The 12,580-nt window shown below is 32.8% G+C and overlaps 2 protein-coding genes across 2 annotated transcripts; one reads left to right on the plus strand and one right to left on the minus strand.

Moving 5' to 3' along the window:
* Positions 1–1,625: 1,625 nt before the first annotated feature.
* Positions 1,626–4,925, minus strand: LOC128670670 (N-terminal Xaa-Pro-Lys N-methyltransferase 1-A-like). The gene is made up of 2 exons (XM_053746519.2): positions 4,189–4,925; positions 1,626–2,679 (listed from the first exon to the last, which is right to left on the minus strand). Exons 1-2 carry the CDS (start codon positions 4,629–4,631, stop codon positions 2,388–2,390), a joined length of 735 nt encoding a protein of 244 aa, XP_053602494.1. The 5' UTR covers positions 4,632–4,925; the 3' UTR covers positions 1,626–2,387.
* A 3,146-nt stretch (positions 4,926–8,071) lies between these two features.
* On the plus strand, positions 8,072–9,690 carry LOC128670674 (large ribosomal subunit protein uL29-like). The gene is made up of 3 exons (XM_053746532.1): positions 8,072–8,228; positions 8,715–8,851; positions 9,441–9,690. Exons 1-3 carry the CDS (start codon positions 8,226–8,228, stop codon positions 9,670–9,672), a joined length of 372 nt encoding a protein of 123 aa, XP_053602507.1. The 5' UTR covers positions 8,072–8,225; the 3' UTR covers positions 9,673–9,690.
* The last annotated feature ends 2,890 nt before the right edge of the window (positions 9,691–12,580 follow it).

The raw sequence follows: 12,580 nt of genomic DNA on the forward strand, positions 1-12,580 counted from the left end.
GACCTGTACCGGCGTCGCACGTAGAAAATCATAATAAATTATACCTTACTTTGGAATCACGCTATCTATTGGTGAAAACCGCTTGATAATCCATGCATCAGTTTTTGAGTTTATTGCAAACAGACAGACTGGACTTGTTTTATGTAATTCAAACATTTCATTTTTAACCCGTTCATTTTATTTCATTTCCGTTCATAAATATAAAGGTGGCTCCTCAGTCTAAATGAGGAGCTATCGCGTATCTGGAAACATAGTGGTTGAATATTTTTCATTATTTGGTATGATATTGTAGTATTTGAGAGCAGTTTGAAAATGAAATTTGAGTTAGATGGTATTACAAATTTAAACTGTTTCCATACATTATATGTATGTATGGCTCCTCAGACCATATACATACATCTCGTCATTCTTAGAGAAGCAGTAGCTCAATTAAAGCCCGATTTCCTTATCATCAATACATATAATAAAACAGTAGAAAAAGAAACCTGTACATTGAATATATTTACATAAAAACAAAATTAGGCGATAGTCATAGTAACAAACAAAAAATTTGAAAAAAAAAGAATTGTATGTATGTCTGTCTGTTTGCACACGCTAGTCTTCGCAACTACTTGACGGATATGCTACTATAGCTATTAAGGGCAACGTATAGGGTATAAATGATTTTGAAAACTGGTACACCTGATGGAGAACAATGATGGTACAGCTAAACTATAGGAAATATAGAAATTACGTTAAAGTTGTTCTGATGCCTGATGAGCATTTTCTGTTGAGATATAAAAACAAAAGATCTAGAACACCTGACGCATACCCATGACGGTCCAGACAAACTAGAAATGACGCTTTAACAAAAGTTGATCAGCCTGATGTGCATTTTCTTTTAAGGTATAAAAATTTAAGATCTGGAACACGTAGACCCAATATGGCATAGTTAAACAACAGGAAATATAGAAATGACGCCCTAATAAAAGTTGTTCAGTCTGATGAGCATTTTCTGTTGAGGTATAAAAATTGAATATCTAGAATATCTAGCCCAGCGAAACTATAGGAATTAAAGAAATGACGCCTTAACAAAAGTTGTTCAGCCTGATGAGCATTTCCTGTTGATGTATAAAAATCGAAAATCTGGAACACCTGAAGAAGAGTCATAATGGTCCAGCTAAACTATAGGAAATATATATTTCATTCGTATGAGCATCTTCTGTATAGGTATCGTAACGCTTTGTCTGTACAGTTAAATTTCTCTAATAATTTTGACTCCTTACCAAAAATTGTTCGGCCACGCGAACGAAGTCGCGGGCATCAGCTAGTTTAGTAATAAGTACATATGAATTGTAGGATAAGAGTCAGTTACTCAAAATGAGTGGTTTGGAAGATATGTTGTATTGTAACTGGCTCCTCAATTAAAATATTTAGTCATCACACGTCATCACAATTGTCAATGTCGTGTATCTATCAAAAAAGTGAACTTTATGTCACGTGGTTGTAGTTGTTGTTGTTGTGTTGGTGTTGACAGTTTTTTTTTACGATACAACCAGGCTAAGGTAGTATTAATAAGCACCATCAACTATTACAAAACGCATTAAGAGATGATTATCAATTTAAATATCTGTGCGATTTTGGTATAATTTTCAGAAATTACTTTTTATTTCAATTAATATTCAACAACGATATCTGAAAATCAAAAGATTACCTTGTGCATGCTACATTATATCAAAAAATGAAATGTTGTCATGGTTGTCATACAACCATGAACATATTTATTTCATAGTTGTGATATCATATTACAATAATATGATATCACAACAATAATCAGAAGGTGGCCATGCAGTGCAGAGTCCTTAGTCCAATTTATCTACAGATGCCTACCATCGATGATTTCCATTAAGTCGATGAATGATGAATTTGCGATGCAGCTCAGTTTAGGTCGTAAATTGGATCGCGTTAAGAGATGGTAAGCTCCCAGATGTTCAAAATGAGGCGAATAGGAAGGATTAATTAATTTCTCGATTTCCGCTCTTGAGAACGTTACCGAGAACATTATGTGCAGTTTCCGTGTATGTACGTATATTTTATAAATGTACATTATGCCTCCGACAGTGGTTATATCATGACATAACCACTGTCGAAAGCATAGTTTAATAAAGAGTATTTATAATTTCCTAATCTAAGGGTTTTTCATAATGATCACTCAATGAGAACAACTGGGAATATTAACAGTGAACAGCCCATTATGTAAATACTTCTCGTTCCAGTTTTCTGTTGTATTAAATATTTTACCTGATATAATTCTGATATTCTAACAATATACCTACTGAACATTGTACTTATAGGTCCATTAATTGCCCTTAGACTTATATTTTCTCATAACTTTATTATGAATTAGATTACAGTACTGTAGACAAAGGATTTTCTAGTGAGCCCTCTGATATCTCCTGGATTGTCACAGTTTGATCTTCTGGAATTGGTACTAACGCAAACATATACACAGGGTATATTCCATTTGGAAAATTTGTTTGTTTTGACTGTTTTATTCTCTTTAAGTGTGCGGTCTTAAACAATTTCAAGTATTGTTTTAAAGATCTTGTCACAGATGAATCTACTTCATCCTTTTCAACATTTCCAGATGTGGTCACATTTTCTTTAATCACAACTACTCCATTTTCTGCCAAGGCGTTTCTAAAAATAAGAAAAAAGGCTTTTAAACAATATGAAAATATTATTTAGCTGAACCTAGTCTAATAATAATGACAAAACGAATTAACTATAAATTGAAATCAGAGTTATATTTGAAACACCTAATTAAAATATGACAGAATCAACATAATTATTGAATAATCAATATACTTATAAAAATTTTTTTCACATCATTAATGATACATTTACAAAATGTATAAAAATAGTGTTGAATGTAAATTTAATATTTCTAAACTGTCCCTCACCTTACCATTTCTTCGGTATTTCTTTTCCCTCATTAATAATTTAGTAATTAAAATATCACAGAATCAACATTATTAATAAACAATATTAATAAAATGATTTCGGGTCAGGTTCGGAATAATCGGTTATTTTGCATATGAGTAACTTCTCTATCATATCCTTTTTAATCTCTTTAGTTAAATGTGTCCAGATCACAGATATAAAAACATTGTCCATATGTTCTATAACTTTGACATATGAGTGGCTATATCATCTGCCAAACCTTTGTATAGCTGAAAAAGCTCATATATAAATTATATGCCATATCGTCATCTATGCCATTAAATCCAGTTCTGATGTCAGGCAGAATAGGTTTCTGGATGGGCTGAGGTACCGTTTGATGTAAGCAGATAACTTTATATTTTCAAGTATCCCAATTTTCGTTTCCATCCAACAACCCAATATTAAATATTCCAGTAATCCTTGAAGTATCCATGCTTGACAAAAATTTTACTGTTTATTTGTGCTGGTCACATTACCTATTGCAGAGCTTTATTTTTGCATGATAACTGACAATGTCTAATATTATTTTCTTTTTTTTTATTTGAGGTTTTTTTAGAGGTTACCGCCTTAGTGCTTTAACTTTAACAGTGCCAACTCTCATTTGTGCAAACCATTTGTAATAGTTTTTGAAATAAGTTTACTTATAAATATAACAAGTATGTAATCCTCAAATATGTCATCACTGTTATTTACTATTATATCACATATGTTGGTATAGTATCTGTTATAGTAAAGTAACTGTGATGTTAAATTGATAAATCAAGAAATTGAAGCGGGAGGTTGCCTGTGCCAACAAAAGATAACCCATATGCAAGAACTATGCCTATTAAATATCTTGCTTCCGCTTCCTTGTCATCCCCTCCCCCAACACCTATCACACCTAAACCCTATTTCAGCATGGCAGAAGAAGTACAATTCCACAGTACTTTACTTATAAATAGGTACCTACTTATGCTATTAAAATAACAGGTTAATAGATTTCTGGCCTAAACTAATACCTACCAAAACCATATCAGTATGTTACATACATTATCGAAACAATATAGTGTGTATGTTAGAAGAAATAAACAAAAAAAAAGAGAAAAATTCAAATTCAAATTTCCATTCAAACTAATGTCATAACTCTTAAGTACATTAGGATATAAATTAAATGTAAATAAACTTAAGGATACATTAGGTATATAAATTAAATATAAATAAACTTACTTGCAGCGTATCAAATAGGAAACTAAGTCATCATCTGTTAGGTATCCAAGAACCCACTGATTCCAAATAACATCATATTTCTTATCAGGAATAAATTCTTGAAGGCCTAGCTTGTACAAAGACCCCAACTTGATTTTCATTGGGCCAACGAATTCCGGAATTTCTTTTATAAACTTTTCATCGGGTTCAATTACATCTACCTTGTTAAAATGGGGAATCAAAACATGTTTTGTTATTCTTCCAATTCCGGCACCACAGTCTAGAGCTGTCTGAGTAGAGGGTGGATTTCGTGATGAAAATAGTGCTTTTAAAAATAATGTTGATCCCTGTACATCTACTTGCGAAATATAACCAAATCCTCCTAGTACTCCATCTATAGTAGGTGGTATATCTGCCCAATACTCTAAAGACTTTTCGTAACAAATTGAACGATTTTCATTCATGCTACAAATATTAGAATAACCTAATTAAACTCAAAAAGTAGGTACCTATTATTTTTAGGCTTTTACTCCAAGGCTTGATTTTGAGTGACTCTGTTGTGTTTAGGTTAGGTCACAGAACACAGAACTTTGGTACGGTAGGTAGGTACTAGATAACCTAGGTACCTAGGTACCCAATCTATATACACTTATAGGTACACCTATATCTTTTTTTTAAGTTTCATGGCTCCATCGTTCGCCAAAACGATGATTTTGCCAACGTCAAAGTTGAGATCAAAATAGAAAGTACTCTGTGGTTGAGATTGATGAGTATTACTGCACATTTATCCCGCCAGAGTACAGCACTGTATGGTACACAAAAGCTGTGCCGCCTTTTGCTATGTCGATTAGAACGTTTATTTTAGAGTACTTTATTAATTCTTTCATTATGTAAACATTCGTTTGTGAAAATATACAACACTCGGGTGCCGAAATATTGGGAAAAGTCGTTTACCATAAGATAAAAAAACTTCGAAAACTGTGGAATACGCCTCACGCTGTAAAATTTTCGAGGCAGTAAACGGTCGAAAAGAAGCTCGGAACACTTCACACGTGAAGACTTACTAAAATATAAACTTCATACAGGTAAGATTTTCAGTTAAAATCAAGTTTATATCAGTTTATGACCACAGTTGAAAGAAAGAAAGAAAATATTTTTATTCGACAAAAAATTACATAAACTTACAACTATGCGACTTAAAATTAACAATACAGTAATAATAATTGTCGAAAAGGCGGCCAGCTCGGCATGTTGCTGTGGCAGAAACCATAGTGCAGGGCAGATTACTCCAGATTTTGGTTGCGGCGCATTTAAAACTTCCCTTAAATGCTGTTAATTTGTGGCTCTTAACAATGAGAAGACCAAGGCGAAATCTCATGGACCAATTTAAATTTTCAAACAATGGTTTTTGATTTTTAATAACGCCAAAGAGAAGAGTGGATGGGTGAATATAACGTTGGGACGACATATTAAGTATTTTGGCGGAGTTAATGAAAGGTATACTTGATACTTGATTTCGTGGCGGAATATTTAAACAAAAGCGTGTGCATGCATTGCATTTTGGACATTTTGAATCAATGTTTTTGTCTTCGCTAAAAGACGAGGAACATATACGGTATCAGCATAATTGAACTTGGACAAAATTAAAGATTTTCTGATTTTCTGTAACAGTTTAAGGCGGTAAAAACAATTTCGTGCTATTTCTACAATGTGTGAATGAAATCGAAGTTCAGAATCCATCAGCAAACCTAGATTACGAGATTCCGAAACACAATTTAAAGGTTCTCCATTTATGAGGATTTATGGCGATTGCCACTGAATTTCATGTATTTAATGAAAAGTACCAAGAATCATACATTTCGATTTTTTTTGGGTTTAAATGAAGGCCGTTAAGATTAGACCATTGGTACAGGTGCTCAAGATCGCTGTTTAGCTTAGTTACGGCTGATTGAACTTGATCTGGTTTGAAAGATTGTCGTCTGCGTAAACATGGAATTTGGCATGTTTGAAGTGGAAATATCGGACATATATAGTATGAAAAGCAGAGGTCCCAGAATAGACCCCTGGGGAACAACTTTGTTAACTGAAGAGGAAAGTGAAGAAATTGGATGGTAGATTATTCGAACCCATAGGCAGCAAGTTTGGAAAGTAAGAGAGGGGTATCTATTGTATCAAACGCACGAGAAGAAAAGTCAAGAAGGACTAGAATTGTAACCATACCTGTAACTTGAGCTTCTAAAATATTGCTAGTGACATCAATTAAAGCAGTAGCTGTACTATGTTTTTTTCTGAAACCAGACTGGGCCTGCGGGAGAATATTGTTTGATTCCAAAAACTCAGTTAATTGTAATTGAACTACCTAAAATTCTACAATTTTTGAGAAAATAGAAAGGATACTAATTGTAAGAGGGTTGGAATTTTTGGAAAGAGGCCTAACAATAGCAGTTTTCAAAGAATCGGGGAAAGTAGAGGAAGTAATAGAGGTGTTAATGATTGAGGTAATATAGAATACGGTAGGGTTTATAAGATCATGTCTCTCTCTTATATTTGATCAACTCTGAGCGTTCGACTTGAGTTTTTGAAGTATTTGGGAAATAACTATTGGGGTCACAGGATGGAGTTTGAAAGAAAAGCCACTTGCAAGTATATCAAAGTTATAAGAGGACGAATTGTGCATGTTACCTACAGAATTTGGATGGGTTAATGAAATGTTTGATGATTTCTTCGGGGTAGGAAAGATGGCCAGGTAAATAATTTTTAAGTTTAGGAGGTAAGACATTATTTTTAAGATTTTTCCACAGGATTTTTGGACAGCTCACTTGTTTGTATTTAATTATAAAACTCAAAATAAGCTTTCTTTTTTCTTTCAATAGCAGATATCAATCTAAACCAAATTTGACTTTGTGGAAAGCTTTGAAAAGAATTATGAGATATGTTAAACAAACTTTATATTATGATTTATGTTATAAGAATTGTAATAATATTTAATTAGTTGGTTTTGCTGATGCAAATTGGGGTAGAGACGTTGATAGGAAATCAACTACTGGTTATTTGTTTTTAATTTTTGGTAACACTGTTGTATGGAAATCTAAAAAACAATCTGTAGTAGCTTTAAGTACGACGGAAGCAGAATTGATAGCACTTTGTGAAGCTTGTGTTGAGTCTGGTTTTGTTATTAAGATTTTAAATGGTTTAAATATTGAAGTAAAGGATTTTAAAATTTTTGAAGATAATCAAAGCACCATTAAATCTGTTCAAACTTATGATCAAAGATAACTGAAGCATTTAGAAATTAAATATAATTTTATAAAACAAAAGGTTGAGCAAGGTTTTGTTAAAGTTGAATATATAAGTACTAATAACCAATTAGCTGATATTTTTACGAAGCCTGTTAGTAAGTTTTGTTTAAAAGAATTTGTTGCTAAGTTAGGAATTTTAAATGTGATGTCTGAGGAAGAGTGTTGAGTATAAGTAAGTTAGTGGACAGCCACCACATTTAAAGGTTATATTCTATTATATTGTTTATGGTTATCATATAGAGTGACATTGTTGTTGTGAAAAATGGTTTGAATTTGTAAGACGTTACAATGTAGCAGATAGAAATAGAAGAGAAATAAAATGATTTAATATAAAGGAACTTTAATTAATAAGGGCGTTCAGATCTACAAAGCCAATAATAATAATAATATACATTTTAATTTTAAGTAACAAAAAAGTGCGTATTCTTTGCCCAAACTGGTAAAAATTTGATATCGGAACGCAACTCTTGAAACGAGATAAAATATATCGACATCGTATAGCCTTATCTTTTCTTTGCGTTCCGATTCTGCCCTACAATTGATCGTTAGTTGATGGTAGGCCTATAACTACAACTATAAAATTAGTAGGTACTACGAAGTAGGTACTAAATACATTATTTCAATATTTATTCTGGAATATCGATGTTTTATCGTTAACATCGATGATTATCGAAATTCGATGAACATCACACTACAGCCGCACATCCCTACACTCCGTCTTTTTGTCAAACTTGTGGAAAGTGAGGACGGTTTTCAAAGATGGTTAGTGCGTATTTAAAATCTGTTTTTAGAACGATAATCTTTTACTAAATTGTTATTATTCTAAAAGCAACAGTATATTTTGGTTATATGTAATCTACAACTGCATCTATTTCTATAATCAGAGCTTAACTAAATTTTTATGTTGTGAAGAGGCGGTTGGGTTTTGTTGTTGTTTCACATTTATAATATTATAGTAGGATTACTAATATTATAAATGTGAAAGTTTGTGAGTTTGAATGTGCGTATGTATGTTATTCTTTCACGCGAAATCTATTAAGCCGATTGTGAGGAAATTGGGTAGAGGGGTAGAATATACCTAGAACCTAGAATAACATAGGGTACTTATATCCAGAAATTCCCACGGGAGCGAAACCCCGGGGTGAAGCTAGTAATATATAATAATACAAGAGGGGTAAAGCCATATAGATATACACATAAACTTAAGTATATGAACAAGACCTGATAAAGCTGCCTCTTTGATTTCAGGGAAAAGTCAAGTGCTCGGAATTGCGCACTAAGGACAAAAAAGAGCTCTTCAAACAACTGGAAGAGCTCAAAACTGAGCTTACTAGCCTCAGGGTAGCCAAAGTTACTGGAGGTGTTGCTTCAAAGTTATCAAAAATGTGAGTTATTACAAACTAGTTTTTGCTGATCTTATACATACCTGCCTAAGCAGATATTTTTCAAAAATAAACAAATTAGCCTACTTTCAAATAATAGGTATAGTACTTAGTAGTTAGCATTAGGATTTATCTATTTCTAGTTAGAATATAAAGTTGTTTCCAAGTCACTATGTAATCATCAAACCTGAAGCTAATGGCTCTGGAAACAAAGTTATATTTTGATTATTTTTAATTCTGTCTTCAAGATTAGGGGCTAGTGTTCATTTTCTGTTTTCATAAATTAGGTGAAAAAGTGGTTACATAGATGTCCCCGGGGCTTCACTCCCTTGGTATCCAAATAACAAATGTTTGACTTTTGCATTTAGTGGGACAAATTCATTGTTGTAAGTTATTTTATACGGGTTTTAATCTCAAAATAACTTATAAAATAAAATAGATAAATAGTTTTATATACTCAGTAACTCATGGAATGACTACTACATAATGAATATTTAGTTATTTCTTTATACTAGACTGTGTCATGTTTTATGGCAGTTGGTCATTACAATTATTACATATTTTTCATTAATGAATATCTTTTGTTTTCTAGCCGTGTGGTAAGAAAAGCAATCGCCCGTGTTTACATTGTCTACCACCAAAAGATGAAGGTTAACCTTCGCAATCATTACAAAAACAAGAAATACAAACCCTTGGACTTAAGACCCAAAAAGACCAGAGCCATGCGAAAAGCATTGACTAAACATGAATCCAAAATTAAAACCAGGAAAGAAATAAGGAAGAAGTCTCTGTTTCCTCCTAGGGTTTATGCTGTAAAAGCTTAATAAATAACCAAGTAAATACTTATACTTTTATTTAAACATGTTTATCGAAGGTGTCAAGTTCTGTGAGCGTCGGAGGGACCAATTCTAACTTTTGACCCCGGCATCGCCTGCGTATATTTCCCATGGGAACAAGTCATTTTTTCCAGGATGAAAGGTCAATGGTAGGTATAGTCCTCCATTTCAACATTGGTTGAGTAGATAGAGCGTGAAGAGGTAACATACTTTAGTAATTTCCATTTATAGCTTAATAAACAACCAAGTAAAAGCTTATACTTTATTTAAATACGTTCATCAAAGGTGTCAAGTTCTGTGAGCGTCGGAGGGACATACTCTAGCTTTTGACCCTGGCTTCGCCTGCGTATATTTCCCATGGGAACAAGTCATTTTTCCGGGATGAAAGGTATGGGTCAATGGTAGGTATGGTCCTCCATTTCAGCATTGGGATATTAGGATAGCAGCCCGTTTACAGCTTTGCATTTGTAATATAGGTTGGTATTCGACAATATTCATTTGCATTAGATTCGATTTTGCATATTGATTCTTCACGCGTTATCTACCTACTCAATCTTGAAATTTCTCATATATTATAACCAGGGGGCCTACCGTCAACTATTACTCGATTCAAGTGCAGGGCAGTTCAGTAGTGTGCGTTACTCCAGCTAGAACGTATCTCTTACTGTATGAATAGAACCTATAATTATGTACACATACGTCCAGCGGAACCCGGGTCCCGACAGTCTTTTAGACCAAATACTGATTTAATGCTCATTTAGTGCTCTTAATATTTGTGATCTTTTATTTTAGTGCCCCTCCTATATAGAAAAAAATATTTAAGAAACCGCCAACGGGACCCTTCGTTATTAGGGACACATATTTATGTATATAATGCTCTCAAAATTTAGTTACTTTTTGTTTAGAGTTCAATCTGAAAAGGAAAAAATTAAATGTAAAAAAAGTTACTGCCAGCGGGCCCTCCGTTCTAAACAATGATAAGTAGATAATTAGTTTAATAATTAATGTTTTGGATTGCCGTTATAATATTAATTAAATTGAAGAAACTTCTGTAATTTTTTATGAATAAGACCGATTGGTAATTAATTTTTAAAACATTGGAATTAAATACATTACTTAGTTTACGTTAGGTTTCATTAGTTTGTTGTTAATTATACATTTGTTTTTGACATTTGTAACATATCAACCAAAGATTTCAAGTTTTTTTTCTACATATATAACTATAATCCTTTCTTACTTTGTATTTAGTGACTTCGAAACCATTATCTATCTACAAACCTAATAAAACTAGTAATCAGTTGCTGCTTTTATTTGATATCAATAGTCCCTGGTTTTTTCGTTCCGTAGCCAAATGGCAAAAACGAACCCTTTGTCTGACCGCGGACTAGCTCAAAATCTGTTAGTACTAGAAAGAGGCAGATACCATATTTTTATTTAATGAAAAGAATTATCTACTTCTTATCTTTGTTAAGAACGGAGGGCCCCGCTGGCGGTAACTGTTTTACATTTAATTTTTTCCTCCAGATTGAACTCTAAACAAAAAGTAACCAAGTTTTAAGAGCATTGAATAAATAGTTCTCGAACCCCACGTGTCCCTAACAACGAAGGGCCCCGGTGGCGGTTACTCAATTTTTTTTTCGATATAGAAGGGGCACTAAAATAAAAGATCACAAATATTAAGAGAATTAAATCAGTATTTGGTCTAAAAGATTGAATCAGCTATGTATGTGTCCGGCATAAAACATTTGTTTAAATGGAAAAAACTATTTCTGCTGAAGTAACGTTGTTCTAGCAAACTAATAATCAGAGAGAGAAATATTGTTCATGGTCAGGTAGCTTATGTGTGTGGAAGCATTTGCCGCGAAAATATAATTTGTACGTGTTCAAGTTATGGGGATACTGAGATTTCTGCTGGAGTAACGTTTTGCAAAATCGTTTCTCTTAAAAATTTACAGGTACGCATGTAGACTAAATATACACGAGTAGCTCTTAATTTGTGCCCATGGCACAATTAATTAGATTTAATTATATAATTTACGAGTGATCACACAGCGCTTTCTCATTTTTCGGCGCTGCAATTTTTTTCTGTTTTTCAAAAATGTGCCATGGATTTAGTAAGTACTTGTACTAAGTGAATGAAATCAATTAAAAAAATAAAAATTGTCTTTAAATCTCAAACCCCCTAGGCATAAATGACCTAAGGCGACATTATATCTATGTAAATAAGAGCTTACTTTTGAAAAACATGTTAGACTTTAACACCGAAATAGACAATATTTTATTTTTTATTCATTTTCTATCTAAACATATCGCTCTTCAAAAGTGATTTATTTGAACTATATTCTCCTATTTTTATATTATTGATATATATTCTTAGTATTTATGAATAGGGAGTAATACTGCGCATTTATCCCGCCAGAGTGCAGCATTGTTTGGTTGGTAAACAAAAGCATTCCCGCCTTATGAAAACGTTTATTTAGAGTACTTTATTCATATTTTCCTTATGTAAGCATTCGTTTGTGAAAATATACAACAGCATTCGGATACCGGTGTAAAATTTTCGAGCCAGTAAACGGTCTCTGAACACTTCACATATGGACTTATGCAGGTAAGATCTGCAGTCAAAATCAGTTTATGACCACAGTTGACCAAATAGTGCAGAACATAACCTAAAATAGTGTTATTATTTTCAAGATAATCCACTAAATCCTTCCTTTTAAACTCGATCACCAACCACGATTGCGTAGAAGGTATTTTTAGTCTGAAAACATTTATTTGTCAAAATGAATTAAACCTACATGTTTTACCGAACATAGGTATGCAAATATAAATAAATAAAGAGGAGCATGCTATCAACTACAAATAACAAAAAAAAAAAATAATGTATACTAGCACT

This window comes from Plodia interpunctella, chromosome 1, assembly GCF_027563975.2.
Source record: "Plodia interpunctella isolate USDA-ARS_2022_Savannah chromosome 1, ilPloInte3.2, whole genome shotgun sequence".
NCBI lineage: Eukaryota > Metazoa > Arthropoda > Insecta > Lepidoptera > Pyralidae > Plodia > Plodia interpunctella.

Excerpts from the sequence above, each read along its gene's own strand:
- LOC128670670 (XM_053746519.2), bottom strand. The coding sequence starts at position 4,631 with ATGAATGAAAATCGTTCAATTTGTTACGAAAAGTCTTTAGAGTATTGG. Across the intron at positions 2,680-4,188 it reads TCCTATTTGATACGCTGCAA|AAACGCCTTGGCAGAAAATG; the intron begins GTAAGTTTATTT and ends TCTTATTTTTAG.
- LOC128670674 (XM_053746532.1), top strand. Across the intron at positions 8,852-9,440 it reads GCTTCAAAGTTATCAAAAAT|CCGTGTGGTAAGAAAAGCAA; the intron begins GTGAGTTATTAC and ends TTTGTTTTCTAG.